At 38.7% G+C, this 22,993-nt stretch overlaps 1 protein-coding gene across 3 annotated transcripts in view; it reads left to right on the top strand.

Moving 5' to 3' along the window:
* DCLK1 (doublecortin like kinase 1) overlaps positions 1–22,993 on the top strand; it is a 323,697-nt gene that overhangs the window by 144,781 nt on the left and 155,923 nt on the right. For all 3 annotated transcript variants that reach the window (XM_037527168.2, XM_037527169.2, XM_054701202.1), the window contains exon 4: positions 14,436–14,535. In XM_037527168.2, coding sequence (XP_037383065.2) covers positions 14,436–14,535 — 100 coding nt within the window. The remainder of the gene's footprint in view (positions 1–14,435; positions 14,536–22,993) is intronic.

Raw genomic sequence — 22,993 nt, 5'->3', positions numbered from 1 at the left:
TTTAATGGCATCAAGAAGGCAAAAATTTAGGTAGCAAAGTAAGTCTGCCAAATAGAAAAGGAAGTTGAAAGTCTAAAATCCGGCACTGACTATGAAATCTGAAATCATGCACCATACAATTTGCATGTTCATTTCCTCTTTTATAAAATGTTTGCTCCTAGAGTTCTTAGAGTTTCATTGTCACTGAATATTTTTTTTTCTCTCATTATAAATCCTCAAATCCTGGCACTTTGTGCCATATTCATTTTGATTTTTCTTAATTCTCCAATTTTATATACCTCCTTATCTTCTAAATTTATTTTGTTTCCAGAAGTTCTGCACAGAAATGGAGTCATAATAATTCTTGACTATTGTCAATTACCTTATAATTTAATACAGTAAGATTTTATTGCATTTTTAAAAGCATTTTTTAAATCTAGAAAAGACTATTTTCCCCACATTTAACTTTATAATATAGTAGTAATAATTTAACTGCCATGGTCTGATTCTATAAGTATTTTTCTATCTAAAAAAAAATGGCTTTTTGCCCAAGTTGTTATCAAGATGCAACTTAGTTTAACTATTTCACAGTCTAGTAACACCTAGAACATTGATGTTTTAATATTGTCATTGTGTTTTAATAGAATGAGCTAGGCTTTAGAGTTACTTTCTGAAATTCTCTAGATCTTAATTAAATTCAGTTGAAAAATGAAGCCATTGACAGCTGATATTACTTTAAAAAATCTCCAAGCTTAACAATAACCTGTGTGTTTTGCACCTTGCTTTTCATCCTTTTAGTCAGAATGAGATGAGTGAATTTAGGGCGATATTTTGTGTTATTCTATATTTTTGTGTGTATGAGAGATACATACCTGTAGCAGTTTGCTGGGGCTATTACACCACGAATACGGGGTCTTAAATTACTGAGATTTATGATCTCACAGTCCTAGAGCCTAAACATCTGATCTCAAGGTGTCTTCAGGGTTGGTTCCTTCTGTAGCCTGTCATAGAGAATCTGTTGCTTTTCTCACTCCTACTTTCTAGAGTTTGTTAACAACCTCTGGCTTTCCTTAGCTTATAGAAACATCACCTGCATCACTCTGCTCTTTGTCTGCATCTTCACTAGGTTTTCTGCCTGTGTGCATATTTGCATGCACATTTCCCTTTCTTTTTTTTTTTTAAAGATTAATTTATTTATGCATACAAGAACTGGGGTACAGGCCAGAGGTGTGAGAAGATTCACCAGAGACAGAGTGGGGAACAGAACAGGCAGATCCACTGAAATACACTGTTGAGGGGAGCAGCTGGTGAGTCAGCAGAGGTCTGCTGTGCCATGTGGGTTAGCTCCCTGGCTGGGGATCGAATTCGTAGTGCAGTGGCCTCGGATAGCTTTATAGGTTGCATCTTAACCCCTTGCACCACCAGGGAGGCCCCGCATTTCCCTTTCTTAGAAGCCAACAGTCACGTGGTGTAGGCTCAGGAAGACCTGCAGCGCCGGTTCGATCCCCGGTCTCCAGCGAGGGTCCCACATGGAGCGCAGACATCTCCTGCTACTCGCTGCTCCCCTCAGCAGTGTATTTCGTCAGTCTGCCTGCTCTGTTCCCCGCTCTGGTTCTGGTGAATTCTCTCACCTTCCCACACTTCTGACTGTACCTAACGCTCAAATAAATAAATAAATCTTTAAAAAAAAAAAAGGTCCAGTCTTAGCCCAGGTGAATCCCATCTACCTATGCCCACACCCTATTCCAGGTGTCCGCCATCAGGCATGCATTCAGGACCGCAAGGATCCATCATCTATCCTGATGGCGGGAGGGTAGAAAACCCTGACATTTTTTCCTTACCCTACACGTGGGATTAGGGGTCCACTCCATTCTAGAACAACCTCATGCTGACTTAGCTAATTGCATCTGCAATGACCCTGTTTCCAAATAAGGTCACAATTTGAGGTACTGAAGGTTAGAATTTCAACATATGAGTTTGGAGGGTAGGGGTACAATTCAAGCCTCAGCAACACAAAGTTATTACAGAATATAAGATAACTACTTTGTTCACTGCAAAGGTTCATACAAAGACATTTCCTGAGCTCAAAAAATTTTAAACAATTCACATGTTTGGACACTGAAGGGCAGTATAACACTACCAAAAATGCAAAAAGATGTTTGCATTACCTTAGAAATTGAATTATGATTATATGAATTCTTGCTTAAATATATTTTATAAGTATAGCTGTTGTGTGTGGTAATTTAGCCTTAATTATATCTGATCAGACCTGTTGTTAGGGTACACTTAAAACTTGAAGCTGTCAAGATGACAAACAAGGAGAAAACCTCAATGGTGAGATTTACATTGAATGGTTATGCCTTTTTTATGGTTTTAAAGCTTTAAATGACTGCTCATCGAAGCAGTTCATGCTTAGATTACATTTCCTCTAACATCAAGGCAGTTATGATTGGCGTGGACAAATGTTTCAGCATGGAGGGAATATTCAGTTGTCTACTTGTCAGTTACTTGAAAAGAATGTGATTTTTCAGGGAATATGAGGAGATAACCTATATTAATTTCATTATTGCACTGTTCTCACATGTGAAAGAAAAATAGATAGCACACAGAGGAGAAGAAAGTTATTGTCGTGTACTTTGCTCAGTGATGATTGCAGTTCTGATGCCTTACAGTTTCCTAAAATCTGGAAACCCTAGAAGGAATCATTTTCAGTATAAAAACAGTATAAAGGAAGGACAAACTAGAAACCGAGGGTTTATTTTACCTTTTATTGCATGATCATTGACTTTTCTGAAAGTATTCTTGCAAGTTTAAGCTTCACCAGCATCAACTTAAGGGTTATATACACTGCTATTTGCTTCTTACTGAACACTTACTGTGTGCCTGCCCCATGTCCATGCATTATTCTAATCCAATTCATTTTGTCATCCTAGGGGTGGACACTAGATTACCCTCATTATCTCTACCAAGAAAGGAGATTTTCAAACTTTGAGTAATTGACCAGATCACACAGCTAGTAATCAATGGAATTGAGTCCTCAACCTGATGCTCTCTGATTCCTTAGCTACTATTTAAAGCAAAAGTAGTTCAAAGCCACTGCTTTTTGCTATTCTGTACTGGTGCATTGTTAAATGACAACTGGGACATTAAAGTGTGAAATGTGACCATGATCTCATCCTTATCTCCTTGTGCTGTCTAAATGTTCCCTTTGAAAATGGTCTGGACCTTTTATTTGCCGTTAGAGATAGTCAGAGTAATCATGCCATCACAGGAGAAGACCAGCCATAATATAAGATAAGTTTGTGAAAGGAAAGAAGAATCATGTTCATTTAGCCCTAATTTCAGAAAACCTAATAGCAATCAACCATTAGAAATTATTTGTGAAAAGCTTTTTTTTTTTTATCCTCTTACTGATGTCTCAGGCCCCAAGTTTCTTTTTCCCCAGGTGGCTTAATTTTACTTACCCTGCTTCCTTCCAACAACAGCTAATATTTCTAATAGTTTTTAATGGCCCTACTGGCTTTTCACATTTGAGCAGAGGAGATGTGACCAAAAACTAAATTGCTCCATATAATAGAGTTTTCTTTTTTAAGAGAGACCTATCATAAAAGAGAGACTTTGATAATAGCTGGGAGCTTTTGAAGCCTTGATTAGCCCTTGTAGTTCGCAGGTGACTTCAGGGATGGGAGAGTGAAGTGGAATGTGCTTCTGGCCTTTACTGGAAAGGTTTAATTTTGTTCTATCTCTACTAATCTGGGAACATTAGCTCTGATATTTCCTGTGATAGATTCTCTATAGTATTTCTCTCTTCTACTCTCTCAGGAAGGGGGATGAGAGAGTCATGGCCAGGCAAGGGAAGAAAAGAAGGGCACAGCATACACTCTCAGTTGACAAATCCACCCATCTCCCACATACACAAGTTTGTGCACAACACACACACACACACATACACACACACTGAGTCTTCTTGTTTTTTTTCAGGAGCTGTAATTTCCAGAAGTGCTGGGTCTTAACAACACCCTGTGCGACTTTTGGAAATTAAAAGGGTTGGAGTCTGTTGGGGAGTCTGACGGCCTCTCTCAGGACTGTTGGCACAGCCACAGGGACTGACCATTTGTATAGCAACCATGATTAATGACCACTTAGTGTAGGATTCTCCCCCAGAGATTGGAAACTTCCTGCCCAGGAGTTCAATCCAGGACACAGGCATGTTTATTGGAGTATACAGTATTTTTTTTTTAATGAAAAGAGAATGTATTGCCAACACTTAAAATGAGGGACTTTCAAATAAAAGTCTGATTTCATTTTCTCTTGGGGAATCAATCAATCTAGCAACACTGGGCCTACTTTCTGCATGGCAAAAGTTGAGAAACCCATGTTCCATTTAGGTGAGCCAGAGTTCCAGTCTAGTGCAGTTCCCACCAATTTCCTATTGTCTGCTTGTGTTAATTGCCATTTATCACCCCATTTGCACTGTTTTATTGTGTCTGGCCCACCTCACTGTTTATGTTACCTTCCAGGTCTCTGCAGGCACTTGAAATCAAGATTTACAGCCATAGCGCATACCTAGTGGGACAATCAATTCTATATTGAAATTTAAAAAATAAAGAATTATAGAAGCTTTAATATTATGAAGACAGAGGAATTACTGACCCAGATGTTTTGATCACCATATACAAATTAAAAAAAAAATTGATTAAAGAATATCTCCAAATATGTACTCATAGTTATACATCATTACCAACATTTATTTGTAAAACGTAATGTTTTGAAACCAGCTTTTATTTTGTACTTTAAATTTTTTGCTCTTGTCATCTCTGTTTTAGCCTTTTAGCACTTGTGCTAGATTTTAATACAGTTTTGTAAAAATACTATTATCATTAAGATAATTTCAGAGAATTTGTCACTAGCAATTTTAAAAGCCAACCAGCTCTCAAATATACAGTTGGAAGAATTAAGTATTTTTCTCCAATATTTTTGACACTATATAGATGTTTTTGTTAGCCGTGTTTGAATTGGTGTAAAATAAAAGTAATTTTTTTCTATAATAATTTTAGAATCTATCTTAGGTTGCATCTGGACTGAATACTCCTGGGATTATTATTCTCATTTAGAAGTGGTTAAGTATCCAATTAGCAGAACACTTACCAATCCACTACCAACAGCACATAAGAGGAGAAAGGTTCTGTCCTAAACTCATTTAAATAAAAATCCAAAATTTGTGGGAGCTTCCATTTGTCTAGGTGGTGATGGTGAAGGAGGCCACAAGTGTTGAAGGTCATGGGATAGTGGTAATGGTAGTAATGGTGTTATTTGTAGCAATGGTGATGATGGTGGTGGTAATGGTGATGGTGAGGATAGTGGTAGTTGGTGATGGTGGTGTCAGTAGTGATGGTTATAATGGTGGTGGTGATAGTAATGATGGTTGTTTTGATGGTGATGGTAATAATGGTGATGATGGTGATGATAGTGGTAAAAGTTCATTTCAGAGCTCTACTTTATGAGATTGTCATTGCTTAAAAAACATCATTTACTTGGGAAGACTAATTTGAATCATATTTTAAAAATCCCCTTTAATGTCAAACTATATATTCAGACATGGAGATTAGAAATAGAAATGAGATATTTCAAGCAACCAACTTCATACTTTAATGTCAAACAACATTCACAAGAATTCCTGGCATAAGTTTACTTCAGTGGCTTTGGTTGCATCATTTTTTTTTTTTTTTTGCACGCAACTTCAAATGACAAACCTGTACACAAGAACATAAAAGGCAAATCAATTTCTTTTTATGTGTTTAGCCCTCAAATAGATACAGATTTTTGGGCTGTGATTTTTTTACAAGACTTTTTAAAAAATTGAGTTTTGCCAAAGGATTCTTGTAAGGAAACAAAGTAATGATACATGTCAAGTGTCTTCAGGGCCTGACTGAAGGGTAGCCCTTGGTCTACCTTTGGTGATTTCCAGACTTACGCACATTTGGAAGGAGCATCTCAGAGTATCACTTCTTTGGCTGTCTGTACATCAACAGTTGTATGTACTGAATCTGGGCCAGGGGAGTCTTTTGTTTGACTTTACATGATGTTGCAGATTTTTTTAAATTAGGGGTTATCAAATATTTTTTTTAAGTTTTTTGGTTTTTTTAAAAGATTTATTTATTTATTTATACAAGCACTGGGTACAGTCAGAAGTGCGGGAGGGTGAGAGAAATCACCAGAGCCAGAGCGGGTAGCAGAACAGGCAGACCAATGAAGTACACTGCTGAAGGAAGCAGTGGGCGGCAGGAGAGGTCTGTGCGCTGTGTGGGACCCTCTCCAGGCAGCCAGGGATCAAACCGGTGCTGCAGAGGCTGTGGGCAGCTTCGCAATCCAGCGCTCAACCGCTGTGCCACTGGGGAGGCCCTTATCAAATATTTTTATAATTAATTTATTTTTAAACATTGAGGTAATATTGTGGTAGTCCATCGGGTGTTACCACCATAGTGCATCCACCACTCCGCCTCCACAGACCATTATGGCTCCCTCCCTCCTGTCCTTTCCCCTCCTCCATCTCTCTCCCCTTGGTGTTTCAGTTCTGTAGTCAGTTATGAAAGATTACTTTTTCAGCTTGTCTCTATCTGATGACCAATGTATTAATAGTTACTTTATTTTCCACATATTAGTGACACCATCTGGTATTTATCTTTCTCCTTTAAGTCAGAATTAATTTTAAAAACAAGTCTTATTTTGAAAGATAAAAGCATAAAGTGATACATAGGGACACTCCCTGGTGCTGCTGACTGTGGACGTTAATTGTCCAGTTTGCCACAGTCACTCTGATGTTGGTTTGCTGGCAAGCCTCGCTCCTCTCTATCCTCTGCCTAGCCTGGTCCTCCCACTGGGAGGAACCACTGGGGGGGAATTGATTTGCCTTTTATGTTCTTGTGTACTGTTTTGTCATTTGAAGTTGCGTGCAAAAAAAAAAAAAATGATGCAACCAAAGCCACTGAAGTAACCACTCCCATTGGGGGGAACCAGGGCATCAGTTTAAAGTCACCATTGTGCTCGGCATTGCTGTTCAAATGTAATGAAGATAACTAAGTGTTAGTGCTTGGCGCCACATTTTCCCCATGGGGATTGTTTTTCCTCATTTGCTCTGAAAAGCTCTGTATTCAGTAGTTTTGTGTGTCTCATTCTTCTTTACCACTGATCATAGTAAAGTGTTTCTGCCCAATTAGAAACTGTGCCACCGTCTTAATGGCCTACTTATGTGGATCTTTTTGGAAGGTCATTTCCACGATAGCATATAAATTTAACTCATTTTTTTATTGAAGTGAAATGTCTTACATCATATTCACTTCAGGTATACAACATCATGATTTAGCACTTGTGTATAATGCAAAATGATCATCACAATAAGTCTATTTCCCATCTCTTAGCAAAATTTGTGACCCAATCTTATTGCCTGTGGCTCCCACACTGTACATGACCATCCTACCACTTGTTTGATAACTGGGAATTTATACCTCTTGATCCTTTTCACCCATCTCATCATCTCTTGTGGTAATTATCAGTCTGCTCTCTGTATCTGTGAGTTTTATTTTGTTGGTTGGTTTCTTTGTTTTTTAGTTTCACACATAATTATATTTATGGGTGTGGCCATCCTTAATACTGAACACCCATTCTGTTTGGGATGCTGAAACAAAATGCCATAGACTGGGTAGATTATAAACAACAGAAATTTACTTTTCACAGGGCTGGGAGCTGGTAACTTCAGGGTCAAGCTACTTCAGATTCGGTGTCTGTAGGGGCCTGCTTCTAGGTGGCCATCTTTTTGCCACAAGCTTACATGATGGAAAGTTAGCTATCTCCTTTACAACGACCCTGGTCATCTCCCAAGGGCCGCATCTCCCAGTAACATCACATCGAGGATTAGGATTTCAACATATAAATTTTTTTGTGAGCGACACAAACACTCAGACCAGAGCACCCATCTTGAGCTAAACTGATGGGTGTGACTTGTGTCACTGTTAGTGACTCCATTCCTTTAAATATCAGCCTGTTATTCCAGTGTTACCTGGCCAGCTCTGAATCTGAACAATATCATCCACTATTGCCTAAGAGTATCTTAGAGCTTCATGTTTCAAATTTTTTTCCCGCCCTTCTTTCCCCCATGTTTAAAATTTCTTTAAAAAAAATAGTTTGAGGGTCTTTATTTTCCTGTCTGTTTTATTATTGAAATAATTTATTTCTTTTTTATAGCTAAATCCTTCTCTGAGCTACAGAGTTTCTTTAAAAGATTTTTCTTTATGAGAAATCTCTAGCCAGAGGAATAACTGTAAAATAAATTATCATTTGCATAACCAATCATCAGAGAAATGAAGGATGATCATGGAATGTTGGAGAATGTATGTTTATGACATAACACATTCCTAATATCTGGCTATAAAACTAATTGTAGGATATTTTAGAACAAGAAATCTATGGAATTACATGACTACAGAATAGATAAATTCATAATGGATGACTTACAATAGCATGTGTGACATAATGTTCAGTGCTAAGAGTGGGGGGGTAGAAAGCCAAGTATGGAATGAACTTGGAAGAGAAGCCTTCTCAAAATTAGGTTTTGGCAGGATGAAGGGGTTCAAATGTGCCAGGTTTTAAATGCAAGCTAATTATAATAGTCACACTGTGAACTGTGCAGAAAGGAGGTTATTGATTCCAGTGCCTGAGATACACAGGTGATAGGGATTTTAGTTCCTATTTTAACAAAGGTGTAAGCATTTCTCTTTGGTTAAGAGCACCTATTAAAATGTAAACAACAGAACTTTAAAGCCTGCCATCTTTAACTGGGATCAATAAGAAATTATAAATAATTATTTTTTAAAAAGAATTTATGCAGAAAGGATATGTCATACTCAGTGATTCCAATGAAATGACTGCATTTTTTTGCTCTTTTATAAATTTTCAAACGGACTTAAAATACATTTTAAAAATGTCAGTAACTATACAGTGTCTTTAACCTAGGAACACCTGATTAAGACAAAATGGTGTGATTTCAAATGAGGCCATAATTGCAGAGATATTCCCTGTTTCACATGTAGAGGGCGCTCTTGTAAAGAAAATATTGTTCAGACTCCGCAAAGATTTTTGCCCAGCTCGGTGATGTCAGCATCACCATGGAGATCTCATTCCAATGAGGGGGAATGGATTCCACAGTCCTGCTTTGGAAATGTGTAAATAGCAGATGCTTTTATTGCCTTTGTTTGAATCTCTGCCCTTGCAGAGCAACTCAAGCCGGAAGTTCAGCGGAGAGGAAGTCCTTATTTGTCTGCAGTGTTTTGTTTTTTTTTTTCCTCCCAGTAAGCAGCTTAGCCTCCTGGGACCAATGTGCGAAAAGACAGGTTAATGGAAAAGACAGGAACTTAGATTTTGCATAAAGTGAGTCAGAAAGCTGATAAAACATATTTTCCTGAGTCAAAAAAATAATTGAAACTGCCTTAAAATTTTTATTACTTCGTATTATAAACTATTAATGTGCAATATATGTCATTATTATTATAATGGCTTATCAACTGAAATTTATAATACACAAACATATTCTATGCATTTTAGTGGTAGCTAAGAGCCCGCATTTGAATTCTAACAGAATTTAAGTTCCTACTGATTTTCTGTTTGCTTAATCTGTTTTTTTTTTAAATCTGTGTAGTGAAGATGCTAATGACATCTAACTAGTGTCAAATACAGACTGTCTCCTTCATAGAAGAAAAGATTAAATGTGATTCTGTATATTGAAAATTTAATGAAGTATATAGAACTCTTCTTTTGCTGTAAGATATGAAAGAAGAATTTCTATTTTTATCATATAATTATTGTGATAAAACATATTAGAACCAAAATAGAATCTAATAAACAAGAGAACTGAAGTAACTGCTCCAAATTTATGCAGTGATTGTGGCATACCTAGGCTTAAAGCTCTGATCGCCTGATCCCCATTTTAGGGCTATTTTAACACATCTGGCAATTATAATCACTCATGATTTTTGAGATACAGAGGGTGTGCCATTATGGTAAGCACTTCTGGACTTGAATAGGCAAATAGTTAGATAGGAGGGGATACCAAATAGGAAAAATATACATAGCAAAACCACACAAGTGGGGAAGAAAGTCTTTTTTTGGAGAAGAATAAGCCAAGCAGACAAATTGGAACATGTTTCAGGTTAAAATATAATCCTTATATTCATCCATCTATCCACCTATCTGTCCAACAAATGTATATTAAGTATCATGCACGATGTCATAGCTAAAACTAGTATGGGCTTGAAAACAGGTTGTAACTAGATTTTGAGGAATCTGGAATGCCAATCTCAGAAAATGAACTTATACCATATGATGGTAAACCATTGATATTTTCCGGGTCATGGAGAGAGATTTTGAAAGTTTATTATGAAAGAGTCAATTAACAGAACTGAACGGGAAGGACTGGGGAGACAGAAGGTAAGAATGAGAAAAATCCCACAAGAAGGAGCCAAGGTCCACAAGTAGAATGAGCTCAGGACTGATGCGGCATTGGGGCACAGGGCAGGATGGGGTAGGGAAAGTTCTGGATTTGAGAGATGTTGCAGAGGCAGAATCTATGACCCTAGTGACATAGTTGGGCAGAGAAGGCCCTGACCATACCAGGTCACTTGGGGAACTGGGAGAATAAGTGATGATGAAAGAGGAAAGCCTGGAGAGGGAGTTTCTGCTTCCACACAGGTTGGAATCTCTTTTTTTCTCAGATGTGTCTTTATCTGTCCTTGCATCCTTCCTGAGTCTCATCTTTATGGATGCTTCCAACATTGGATACCTACTTAGTAGAGATTTCATGATTAAACCAACTGTCATCATCCCATTGTAACAGGGAGCATGTTTTTTATTTCTAATTGGAACTTGCATCTTTTAAGCTGGTTACCACACTGTACATTGAAAAGCACATAAGTTTAAAAATCAGTAACACTATAGACATAAGAAATCAGATAATTATTCAAAACATTGACTTTGTATTTCTCTACCTTTACTATTCCTTTGATATTGGAATGCACAGTAATACCTAAAGGAAAAGTATCAAAGTATGTTGGTCTAGAGAAAAAGAGTTATATATCTTCCTCTGCTATTCTTTTGTTGTTGTTGTTAGATGGAATGAATATATTGCAGCTACCTCTAGATCAATGATAGTGAGGGTATGAATAATTGAAGTGCACCAATTATCCTAAGTCCATCTTTATTGTGTCCTTGGTGTTTAAATTTCCTTTGCTATCACATCTTTTACAAGACTTCCAGCAAGCAGCAATTTTACGAACTTGAATTTGATCTCCTGACCGTACCCACCTTCTCTGGTGAGAGATTGTGAACAGGGAAATGGTTGAAAGATGCTAGAGCAGAAAGCACAAAAATTTCATTTCTGATGGTTCAACCAATTATTTGATTTCAGTCACTGAAGACTGGAAGGTAGATGAATACATGTTGCTTGGCTCAGAAACAACTTTTCCGTCTTTTTGTGCTGGGTGATGACAATTATATTTCCTTAGCAATTGCTGTATTCCTTTTATGTTCTTGGAATCCTGGAGTTGGAAAGACCATAAAAAATTTATCATATTTCATTTTCCACTTGCCAACAGAATTATAAGTTAACTATCCAGGCTGGATTGTCATCTGCTCTGTTCTTCAGGCTAGGAGGCTGGGGCATGGGTCTTGGATGTAAGGGTGACAACCTGCTTATAATCTGTCACCGTTCTGTCCACTTAGCAGTGGCATGAAACACGTATCCATAGCTGAAGATGAGGTTGTTAGCAGACTGATGTTCTAAAATGCAGATGATGGGAATATGTAGAAAGGAAGAACAATTTCCTTTAGAAAACATTTTTTATCTATCAGAGAATCATCATCAGAATGTTTGGAACAGAGGCCCATCATTAACATTTCATAAATGTTTGAATGAGTAAAAAAGTAGTAAATATTGGGCCTCCCCTGGTGGCGCAGTGGTTGAGCGCTGGACTGCGAAGCTGCCCGCAGCCTCTGCAAGCGCCAGTTCGATCCCTGGCCACCGGCGAGGGTCCCACATGCGCAGACCTCTCCTGCCACGCCTGCTGCTCCCCTCAGCAGTGTATTTCGTCGATCTGCCTGTTCTGTTCTCTGCTCTGGCTCTGGTGAATTCTCTCACCCTCCCGCACTTCTCACTGTACCCAGTGCTTGTATGAATAAATAAATAAATCTTTAAAAAAAAAAAAGTAGTAAATATTTGCCAGCCAGAGAAGTGTGGCCGCCTGGGAGGAGAAGGGTGACAGCCCTTTCCTTTGGGCAATATCAGACTTCTCTTCACCTGTGCCTGTCAGTGCGGCCCCTAAGGGAATCCTGTCAAACACTAGACCTTGTGGTACGTGTTAGAAAATAGTTCCATAATCATATAAGTTTGGGAAACACTAGATTTTTCTATCTCCTCTTCAGAGTTGTGGTGTATATTAGGACTGTAATGGTTTGAAAGGACCAGAAATAAAGAAACCTGCTTGTACTGGATAATCTCAGCATCTCCCAAATTTATTTGGTCAAAGAATTCTCTTTTGCACAACACCTAGTAGCCATTCCCACTTTAGGAAATACTGCCTCTTAGGATTCATGGTTTGCAGTTTTGCCTGGTGGGGAGACCATGTCTAATTCATTTTTTATGTATATGCTATATTGACCTGGCAGAGACAGACACAGTAGGACTTATGCAAATAAAATGAAATGGCCTATGTGGGATTTGTTGGATCACACAAGAGCTAATCAAGAAAATTGGAACTGGGTGTAGTGTCGTGAAAGAAAGATGAGCAGGGTCACAATTGGAATCAGACAAAAGGAGAGGAAGCAGAATTTCAGATGGCCTGTTTTTAACCCAAGTCACTCAGAGCTTTTGACACTGCCCTTGAAGATCTGTTGATCTTCCTTGATGATAACATTATCCCTTAAATCACCTGTGTTTTCAACCTTTCACAGAGTAGCACTGACCGCCATGACTGTCTCTCATTCATTCTTAGTGCTGTTGTCAAGCAGTTATAGAAATTTCATTCATTTTTTTAAAAAGATTTATTTATTTTTATACAAGAGCTGGGATACAGGCCAGAGGCGCAGGAGGGTGAGAGGATTCACCAGAGACAGAGCAGGGAGCAGAACAGGCAGACAGATCAAAATACAATGCAGAAGGGAGCAGGGGGCATGACAGGAGAGGTCTGCCGCTCCATGTGGGTATCTCCCTGGCCAGCTGGGAATCGAACCCATGCTGAGGAGGCTGCGGACAGCCTCACAGCACTGCGCTCAACCCGCTGCGCCACTAGGGAGGCCCAGAAATTTCATTCTTAATACTTCAGCCAAGTGATTATTTAGAAATGAGAGATTATTTGGAAGGACAGTCTGAAAACCACACATCATGGTTTGGGGGACTCTAAATGATGCTGTGTCCTCTAAACTTGCTACTGTAAATCTTACTGCACATCTGATGTCAGAGTAGTTCTACCAGGGACTAACAAGAGTAGAACCCCAGAGGGGTCCTGCAGATGAAACATGTAAAGGAGGAGCTAACTCGGGAGGAGTAAACATGGACTAAAAGGAGCTGACACTCCGGAGGACTTGTCTCTGATCTTCAAATATCCAAGGGAAAATGCTACTGGAGAGTATTTCCTACAGTTCGGAATGGGTGGCTTCAATCAGTTGCTTTATGATTTGCTCCATGTTGTCAAAGGAAATTGAAACTAAATAGAAATCAGCAGAGTTCCTGGTACCTTCTGTTGGCATTATACGTTTTGTGAACAAAACATACCATGTAGTCAAAGACAGAGAACAAATGCTTGAAATTATTCATTTTAACCACATTTACTTGAAAAAACGACATTTAGTTCTCAAAGTTCTTACCAGCGAATACATTGAATAAATACCAAGAGGTGGCTTTTTAAAAACACTCCTTTTTACATTACATTTATATTGTGATGTAAATGTTTGCTTTTGGTAGTTACCCAAAGCAGAGATCACCATGTGCATGCTATGGCATCAATTACTGGAAAAACATATTTGTTGCTAAAACCCTGTGCTGACTTTTATTGTGATCAAAGAGAATTACATTCGGAAGAATGAAGGGCTACTCTTTTCCCCACATAATAGCTGTGCCCACTATTATGAAAATATCAGGCTCTTACCTCCTAGCCTATGGATAGAACCAGCAAAAAATGTGACAGTTACCGGTTCTATTTTCCTTCTGCTGTCTTCCTGCACAACTGAAACGTAACATGCTTCTTACTAGTAACAGATGCTTGGAACCTTCTTTTGAAATTCCTCTAGAGAAGCTGCCCTGTTGATTCCATTAGACAGGAAGTGGCTTTATGCAGATGTCGACTTGCAGGGATGCTTTGTTGTAATTGCTGTTCTGCTGACCCCTTGCTGAGTGCCATGCTTTTCTCTTGTAGGTGATGTGCCTTCAGGACTTTTTTGGTGACGATGACATTTTTATTGCATGTGGACCGGAGAAGTTCCGTTACCAGGATGATTTCTTGCTAGATGAAAGTGGTAAGGAAAAAAAAGTTCAAAACCAGGGAAATTTGAGGCAGCTTTCCAAAATGAGCTGCACCAGGCCAAGATTATGTCAACTCCAAAGCTACCAAATCAGTTTCAGATCCTCAACCAGCATGTCTTTTCCATATCTCGAATTTCTTTGATATTTTTATATAGAAAACAGATGAAATGATAATTGGAAAGGTTAAATCATTTAGAAGGGTATATTACCAATGGCTAATTTATAACCATTTCATAACTACATTGATGTTCTATCGAAAACCATGGGGTGGGAACTCTACATTTTTAGTTATATATTTTTGTCAGAATAATAATTGTGAGGTTTGTAGTCATAAAATTAATTGTGTCTAGACTCAGCTTCCACATAGCCTCCTGTTGTTCCTAACTGAAAAAAAAATGGTTTGGTATCCTTTTCCTTTTAATACTGTAGAAGTTGTATATCATTAGCATCTTTGCTAATGACATACAAAAAAGAGGAAGGTAACTTTCTTCCCATTTCCTCCATCAATATATGATTGCTTGCAATTGTTAAGGAAGGGAAAACCTATCTAGGGAAATAAATATGAAAGATTGTGACTTCAGGAATGCTTTTTTGATACTCTAAATCATTGCAGAATCTTAATGACATCACAGCAAAGGTTACTGCACTAAACAAATAGATTGTCCTTTGATAATATTACTACTAATTTAATTATTAGGAATATTATAAATGTATTGATAATTGGAATTCTAGTAGTTGAAAATACTTTTGAAAATTATTTTTTTGCTTAGACAAAGTTGGTGGGAAATGCTTGAGGACTAATGTAACAGGTTAAGTGATGTGATATAGGAGTCCCATTTTCACATTGCTGATATATATTGACACAGGGCATCTTATTATATATGCATATCAACACATCAGCTGTGCGCATTTAAACATACCACAATTATTTCATCATTTAAAAATGATGAAGATATGTTTGGAGGAATAAGAAGCATTATGCTTTTATTGTGAAAACTTCAAATGCCCAATGAAAGTATATATACCAGATGCTGATAGATGAGATAAATGAGATGGGTAGAGCGATAGAGAGAGAGAGAGAGAGAGACAGAGAGAGACAGAGAGAGAGAGAGATAAAAAAAAAGTGGTGTGTTATTGGAAGTGATTTAAGTTATGTTGATTCAACATTCCTTACTGGAAGAATAATTTGGTGTCTCTGTCCCTCTAAATACATTCCATTTCTAACTCTGATAGGCATGCCCTTTGGGGACAAAGCTTTATATAAATAAATATATCATGCATGTAGTGTCCTTAGGGAGGGCTCTACCCAACCTGCCCCTTCTTCAGGATAAGACAAACCTGCCATCTTGCAGAACAAGTGAATGTTAGGGGTCAGGCAGAAGAGCCGACAGCACAGTTTTGAGAAAAATAAACTGCCTTGACTTTCAATTTAAAGAAAATAGCTGCTTCTGATAGAATGGTCAGAGAGAACAGATGCCTTCTGAAATGAAAGTTTCATTTGTTGCTTTGATACAGAAAACAGCTTGTCAAACTGGAAATGGAATACAGCTCCATTTCAAGTCGGCAGACTTGGCCTGGGGTTCCCAAACCTACCATCTCTCTACAGTCTCCAGGAATATTTGGGGTCCCTCCCCCATCTACCCCAGTTTGTTGGAGTCTCAGGTGGACTTTCCTTCCTGATACGGTGCTCTCTACCTGAGATGCCACAACCTTCTCCTATTCGCCTGTGACAAAAGGGACTTTCTCTAAAGCACACTAGAAAATCCCCTATGATTTACTCTTAGAATCCTTTCTCATGAAAGATAACATAACTGTATACACACACACACACACACATGCACATGCACACGTATACCAGTGCATGCAGCTCACACCTGTTAGGGTACCTTGCCACCATTTATGGTTTGGCCCTTTGAAGGACCACTTCAGCTATTTCAGTGGGAACCTCACATCTTTTCATCTCATAAATATACCCTAACCATTTCTTGGTGTGAAGTACATTTGCTGAGTAACAATGTCCTCCCTCATCCTAAAAGAAGCACGTGTGTTGGGGGAGGGGGGAGGAAAAGAATCTAAATCGAGCTTTTACTTCCTTGGATGAACTTACCCTGAGCCAGAATTCACACGTTGACAACTGCAATTTCCCTTGTACAGCATGTTCTAGTGCTAATGTATTAAAATTTGAATCTTTTTTTGAGTGCTCTGAGTATGATTTAGCCCAGCTTATCTGTACTTGCTAAATGGTATTTGCACATCGAGGCTTCATTTGGCCTGCTCCATAGTAGCTTCCTAAAAGGAGTGTCAGCGGGGGATACAGACGTCTTTACAATTAATACTCGTGCCCGGCTGTGCTTGATTTAATGGCACCAAGAAGTAGCCTTTTGCCGCAAGGCAGCACTTTTATTTTATCTTTCAAAATTAACCTGGCTCCCCGTGTGTTCAGGATTAGCAACAATACACTCCCCTAATTACTGCTGGGAAAGCTCCAGAGACCCTGCCTCCGGTCTTTCCAGTGAGGAGTTTTGCCATTACAGACAGATGTATATGGGGCTCCATGGGCGCCAGATCAATATTAAAAACTGTGAGGGAGCCTCTTTCCTCCCCTAACTTTTCACATTAAAAAAAGGGGGGCTTTCTTTTTCCAGCTTAAAATGTAACCATTTTAGCAATATCGTCATCAATCAGTTGAAACTTAGCACCTTGGAAATGGTGGCTACGGCACTATATATAGAGACAGACAGGACAACAGATCCTTCCCTGCCTCGCTTGCTGTCTAATTTAGAATGATGAAGCACAGTGAAGGGAAATGCCAAATTGTAGACAGGAAATTTACCATGGTTTTGATTATATATTGATGATAAACTGACAAATTTGTGATTTGTTTCTACTGAAATGTGACAAGTTTCATTCAAAAATGCCTGCATCACCCCTGGGAGGGATTGTTAGCTCCTTGTCTCCTGCTCCACTCCTGCCTCAAAGCCAATGCCCCCACAACGTGCATGGCTGTTTTCTTCAGACACTCACCTCCCTGACTTCCTTCAACCCCTACATCGGATTCTAAATATCTCACATCCTTTCTTTTACCAATTCCTGAATACGCTTGGTTCCATTATAAATAAGCATCACTTTAAACTTACATATTTTTGCTGACATGCTGTATGTGTTTCCTAAGACTGTCGTAACAAAGCTCCCGAAACTGGGTGGCTTAAACCAATGGGAGTTTATTCTCTCACAGTTCTGGAGACCAGAGGTCCAAAATCTAGGTATGGGCAGAGCTGTGCGCCCCCTGAAGGCTCTGGCGAGGAATATTTCCATTCCTCTTCCTGGTTTATTTGTTTCTTTCTCACTTGCTTGCTGTCTAATTTAGAATGATGAAGCACAGTGAAGGGAAATGCCAAATCCACCTTCCTTCCCTCCCTCTCTCCTTCCATCTCTCCCTTTCTTCTTTTCCTCCCTTTTTCTACTTTTTTTTTTTTCTTAATAAAAAGATGATGTCAAGCCACTGAGGTTGGGGGTTGTTTGTTAGGCAGCTAAGAGTTAGTTTTCTTAACTTGATTATGTACCAGGTGACTTTGCAAATCTAAAGCGCCCCCTTCTGTACTGTGGTCTGCCACCCTGGGCACCCCTGGCTTGTTGCAGCCTTCTTCCAGTCCCTGCCTGTCTTCACATGGCCTTCTCATTGCAACAAACTTCTCTTGTATAAGGGAACCAATTGTGAAACTAGGGTTCACCCTCATCCAGGTTGACCTCATCTTAACAGGATTACATCTGCAAACACCTGATTTCCAATAAGATCACATTCATAAGCATCAGATTTAGGTTTCCAACATGTTTTTGGAAGCTCACAACTCATTCCACAGCAGATGTTGTTTGGAATTGTCCAGATTTTATTACCTTGGGCAACAAGTAAACTTGAGGTGGGTGCTGGCCAGGCAGGGGGTGGTGAGGAAACAGTGGTTGACCACACTGTATGTTTCTGGAGCACCTCTTCAAATGTGTGTCACCACAGCACACCACCACCTAAGTACTCATAATGCTCCACCACAGTCCACTGGATACCCTCTATCCTTTGCTGACCACCCCCACCTTAATTCTGTTGTCAGAATCCAAGAGTAGTTTCTGTTTTGGTAAACTCATTTTTATTTATTTGTTTTGACCTTTCTTTAGATTTTCATAGTTATGGATTTATGTTAATTAGTAGAATACGTAACAACAGAGCTGTGAACCATTCACCTGAAGGAGAAGGAGAATCTGTGGGAGAGGTCTAAGAATTTCAGCAATGCTCCTCCAGATCCCTTTGACTAATTTGAAAATATATGGTCTGAATGATATGGGTGGTTGTTATGTTTTTAATTGATTAAACTTCCTTATCTAAAAACTATTGATCTATTGGTTGCTATGAAATGTGTGAGAGAAGATCTGCATTAGGAGTAGCCTTTGAGGTCCCTAAAGTTAGGGACTGTTTGCTGAGGATACCACAAAGTTCTGCCTTGGATTGTATACAGTTAGCGTGGTTGGAAATGCCTGTTTCGGAGTGTTGATGGTGTGTGGTTGAAATCATCTGGGAGAGAATCTAATATAGGAAAAACAGAAAAAGGAGCCACAAAGATTTTAACAGGATGGATTGTATCTAAGAAGTAAAATTGAATCGGTATAAACAAGAAGTAGTGCTCCAGGGATTTTTTATTAAAGAAAAAAAAAAAAGACAGCTCTCTAAGCTTGGTTAAGAGCACTGTAGTTTTAACAATAGCACATGTGAAAATTACTTTTAGTTGACTATAGACTTATTGAGAGATGAAATGTTTTGTGACTCATTTGCTGTAAGTACTATAGGCATTTCATGTATTGTGAAACCTTTTAGCCCCTGTGATTGAAGATGGCAGCTGTTGACTGAAGCAAAAAATTAAAATTAAAAATGATATTCAAAATTCACAAGACTAGTATACAAGTATAGTATCGTAATTATAGTATAGAAGTGTGAAATAAACTCAAATAACTGAGCTTTCACGATGGTTTTTGTATGATTATAGCATTTCTGAGTTATGAAAGTTTAAAATTGTACTAAGTAGGATTGTGTGTGTGTGTACTCACACATGAGCACTCATGAGCAAATGTCCTGTCTCTGGGGAATGCCAGTACAGCTTCTCCTTGCAAGAGACAGACAATAGACTCATCTGGTGTACAGTCTTCTTCTTGGGTATATGATTCTAGAAGGGATGTTTTGTCAGCTTCTCTCATGCACCCTCATGCCATTGGGTACCCTAGATAAACGTATCTAGAGATATTCCATCCTCACACTTGCCAGGGACTTGTGTCCTGAACAAGGTGAAACAGGGCTGCATCAGGCACCATTATCTACAAGATACTGATTGTTTTCCCCAATTCTGTGTGCTAAGAAATAGGATGAGAACCTAGAATAGCAAAAATATCTTTAAAAGACATAGATCTAGTCCAGGCTCCATGTCCTGCTTGCTGTGTGGTCCCTACATCTCCAAGCCTGCTTCCTATTCTGTAAAACACCTTTTTTCCTGGATCAAAGATAAGATAATAAATGTCAAAACATGTTCAGAACTATGTTCCTTATTACTTAGTGAATGATGTCCATGAATGACACCTCAGCTGAAATATACCTCCTAGTGGACTGCAGATGGACTCAGCCATATAGATTCATTTGCAGGGCTTAATTGGAGGCAGATGCCACTTTTTTAAGATTTGCTTTTGGTGCTCTTTAGAACCAAGAAGTGATTATCTATTTCATTCTTCCCACTTTCAACTTATATTCCTGTGGCTGTAAGAGGGTATTAAAAAACCTTTGAAGAGATCTCTGGAAGATTAAACCAAACCACATTTAAAATCAGTTTGACTTCTAAAACTGAAAACACTCAGGAGTCCCAGGCCTTATGTCCATGTTGGTTTCTGACAGCCCCACTTCTCTGTGCTGGGGTTGGTAAGGCTGGGGAACCACAGGTCACCAGGAGCACCCAGAAGATGCTCAAGTCTAGTGAAGACCGGGCCTCCTCACAAAGTGGTTTTGGAACTCGTAAAATTCATTAATTCCATTCATTTACTAAATGACTTAAGCTATCTTCTATTGTGCTAGGCAGTGTCTTCAGCACAAATAATATGTAGAATAACACAGAAAACAGGTGCCTTCCTACTGCTTTGTGTTGCTTATATTAAAATATGTCAAAGGATCTTGCATATTGAAGTTTGACTCAGAATACTAAATGTTATTTATTTTCCTCATGTATTTTACCTCTTTGAAAGTATTGTAGTAAAATGACTAATGGGACACAGATGACAATTCTTTATTGATTTAAATTTTAATAAGGTTTACATGGCCACTTTTAAGTTGTATCTGTGGGTATATTTGTTTGAGAAGGATGGCAGGTGATGCTGGAATATTTTGTTTCAGTAGATGTTAATTCTAGGAATGAACAGTTCTTATTTCAAAGAAGCATTATAGCAACCTTGTTGAATAATTGCCAGGTTTCTGTGACATTTCAGTGTTCTATAAAAAAATCTGTTCTGATCATTCTTGATTGCATGGATTTATAGAATGCAGGGTTGACATTTGAAGTAGAGGGGGCAGGGGCTATTTGTTTGTTTGATTTGAGTACAAACCGAGAGCACATTCATTGGTGTGCTTTGCTCTTTTCAGCACTCTATTTTCCTCTTAACAGTGACAAACTCTAGGGGTTCTGGAGACTTTCTTCACCATAGCTTCATTTTAGCTCATGCATAAAGACAGTTTCCAAGAATCTAGGGATATTGTCCAAGGTAATCTATTGCCAAGCTATGGAGACATACAAATACTATATTTTGTTGACAAAATCTATCTCAAGCACAAGCTAGTTTCTTTACTACAACTAGGTGACTTTGTAGTCTGGATATCAAGACATTGTATAATACTTGCAACCTTTTCTTTGCACTTTCTTTTCTGATCCCCATGGACTTCTTTTTATTATATTCAGCAATGGTGACACCTGAATTGTTGACATGGAAAAACCCTACAATATATAACACTGAAAATGAATCCTGTACACAAAGAGTCTGGGCAGTGACAAGCTCACCCTTCCTCCCAATGCAGAAGTCCTTCCTGCAGCATTGCAACAGCTGTTCATTCATCCACCACTGGAACTGTCGGTTGGTAGCAGCTTACAGCTTTATAAGAAAACCAGTTCCATTGTCCACTAGTGCTGAGTTTTGATAAGTTCTTTCTTATATTGAGCCCAATCGAATCACTCTCTAGCTTGTACACAGTGCTCTTAATTCTGCCCTCCAGAATAATATATATGCACTACCCTCCTTCTTAGAAGATGAACTTTGCAGTTAGAACTCCGAGATGATTAAAGTCACTCACTGAATTATTTTATTTTCCTTTCCTTCTAGAACAAAATGTCTCCATGTCGTCATTCGCCTCCCCTTCTCGCCTCATCTTTCAAAGAAATTCTCTTTCTAAAGGCAATAATAGTATTCTTGATTTCTCTTCTTCTTTTGTGACCTTGCTTAATCAGCATTCCTTTCATTGTTCTTGCGGTTTTGTTGTTTTACCCCAACTTTACCTTCCCTTTCTCTTTGACCTGGTATCCTACCTAAATTCCTTCTATCTCAAAAAAAGAAAACTTCAATCATCTCCATCACTTCATCAAACCATGATACCCTTTCTCTCTGGGAAACAGCTTTTAAAAAATTAGTGTCCTTGAAGGCTCCAGCTCTACATTCTGATTCATTTTTATGCCTTTGGCTTAATAATACATTGAACACAAAAAAACTATGGTGATTTTTTTCATTAAAAAATTGTCTTTTAAATTTAGAAAGTGCCAGAAGTTTCTTTTACCTCTGGACAATACTCAGGCAATCTCAAGACGTTTCTGCTCCCCTCCTAAGACAATAAAAACTACTATGGACTTCTCTTGCTACAAATCATCCTCTCAACTCAGATACACGTAATAGTCATTTGGAATTGGGGATCTTTTTTCACACCTGTGGGGCACAATGTAGTGTGCTCCCTCTCTGAATGAAAAGGGTACTAAGGTGGATGCCTTCTCTCCTTTTCGCTCACCTCCTCCCGGTTCTTGGTCTCTCAGGATTAGTATAAGGAAAAGTGGGGGTTGGAGCAGGGTGTTTAGAAAGGGGACTGGGAAGTCCTTATTTAACTGTCTTGTTGTAAGATGGCTTCAGGCCTAGGGACCATAGCTTGTTATTTAAAGCCAGCTTCTCTTATGGGTGTTTTCATGGGTTCTTTAGGGGCTCTCACTGAGAGCAATTCACCCCTCTGCTTTGATGTGGTCTATTTGGCTTCTCCCAGCTTTGGATGTTTTTCCTTCGGTCCTTGTTTTCCAAAGCTCTCCCTGTTGGCCTCAGATGATCCTCTTGGGAAGAATTTAAATTAGCTCCATGCCATCTTACTCCCTCAGATCCATCAAAGCATTCAGACTCATCCTTTGC

Source organism: Talpa occidentalis, unplaced genomic scaffold, assembly GCF_014898055.3.
Source record: "Talpa occidentalis isolate TD23 unplaced genomic scaffold, MPIMG_talOcc4v2.1 talOcc4.5, whole genome shotgun sequence".
NCBI classification, from domain to species: Eukaryota; Metazoa; Chordata; class Mammalia; order Eulipotyphla; family Talpidae; genus Talpa; species Talpa occidentalis.
The sequence above is the reverse complement of the archived record's forward strand: the minus strand, read 5'-3'. Positions and strand labels throughout refer to the sequence as shown.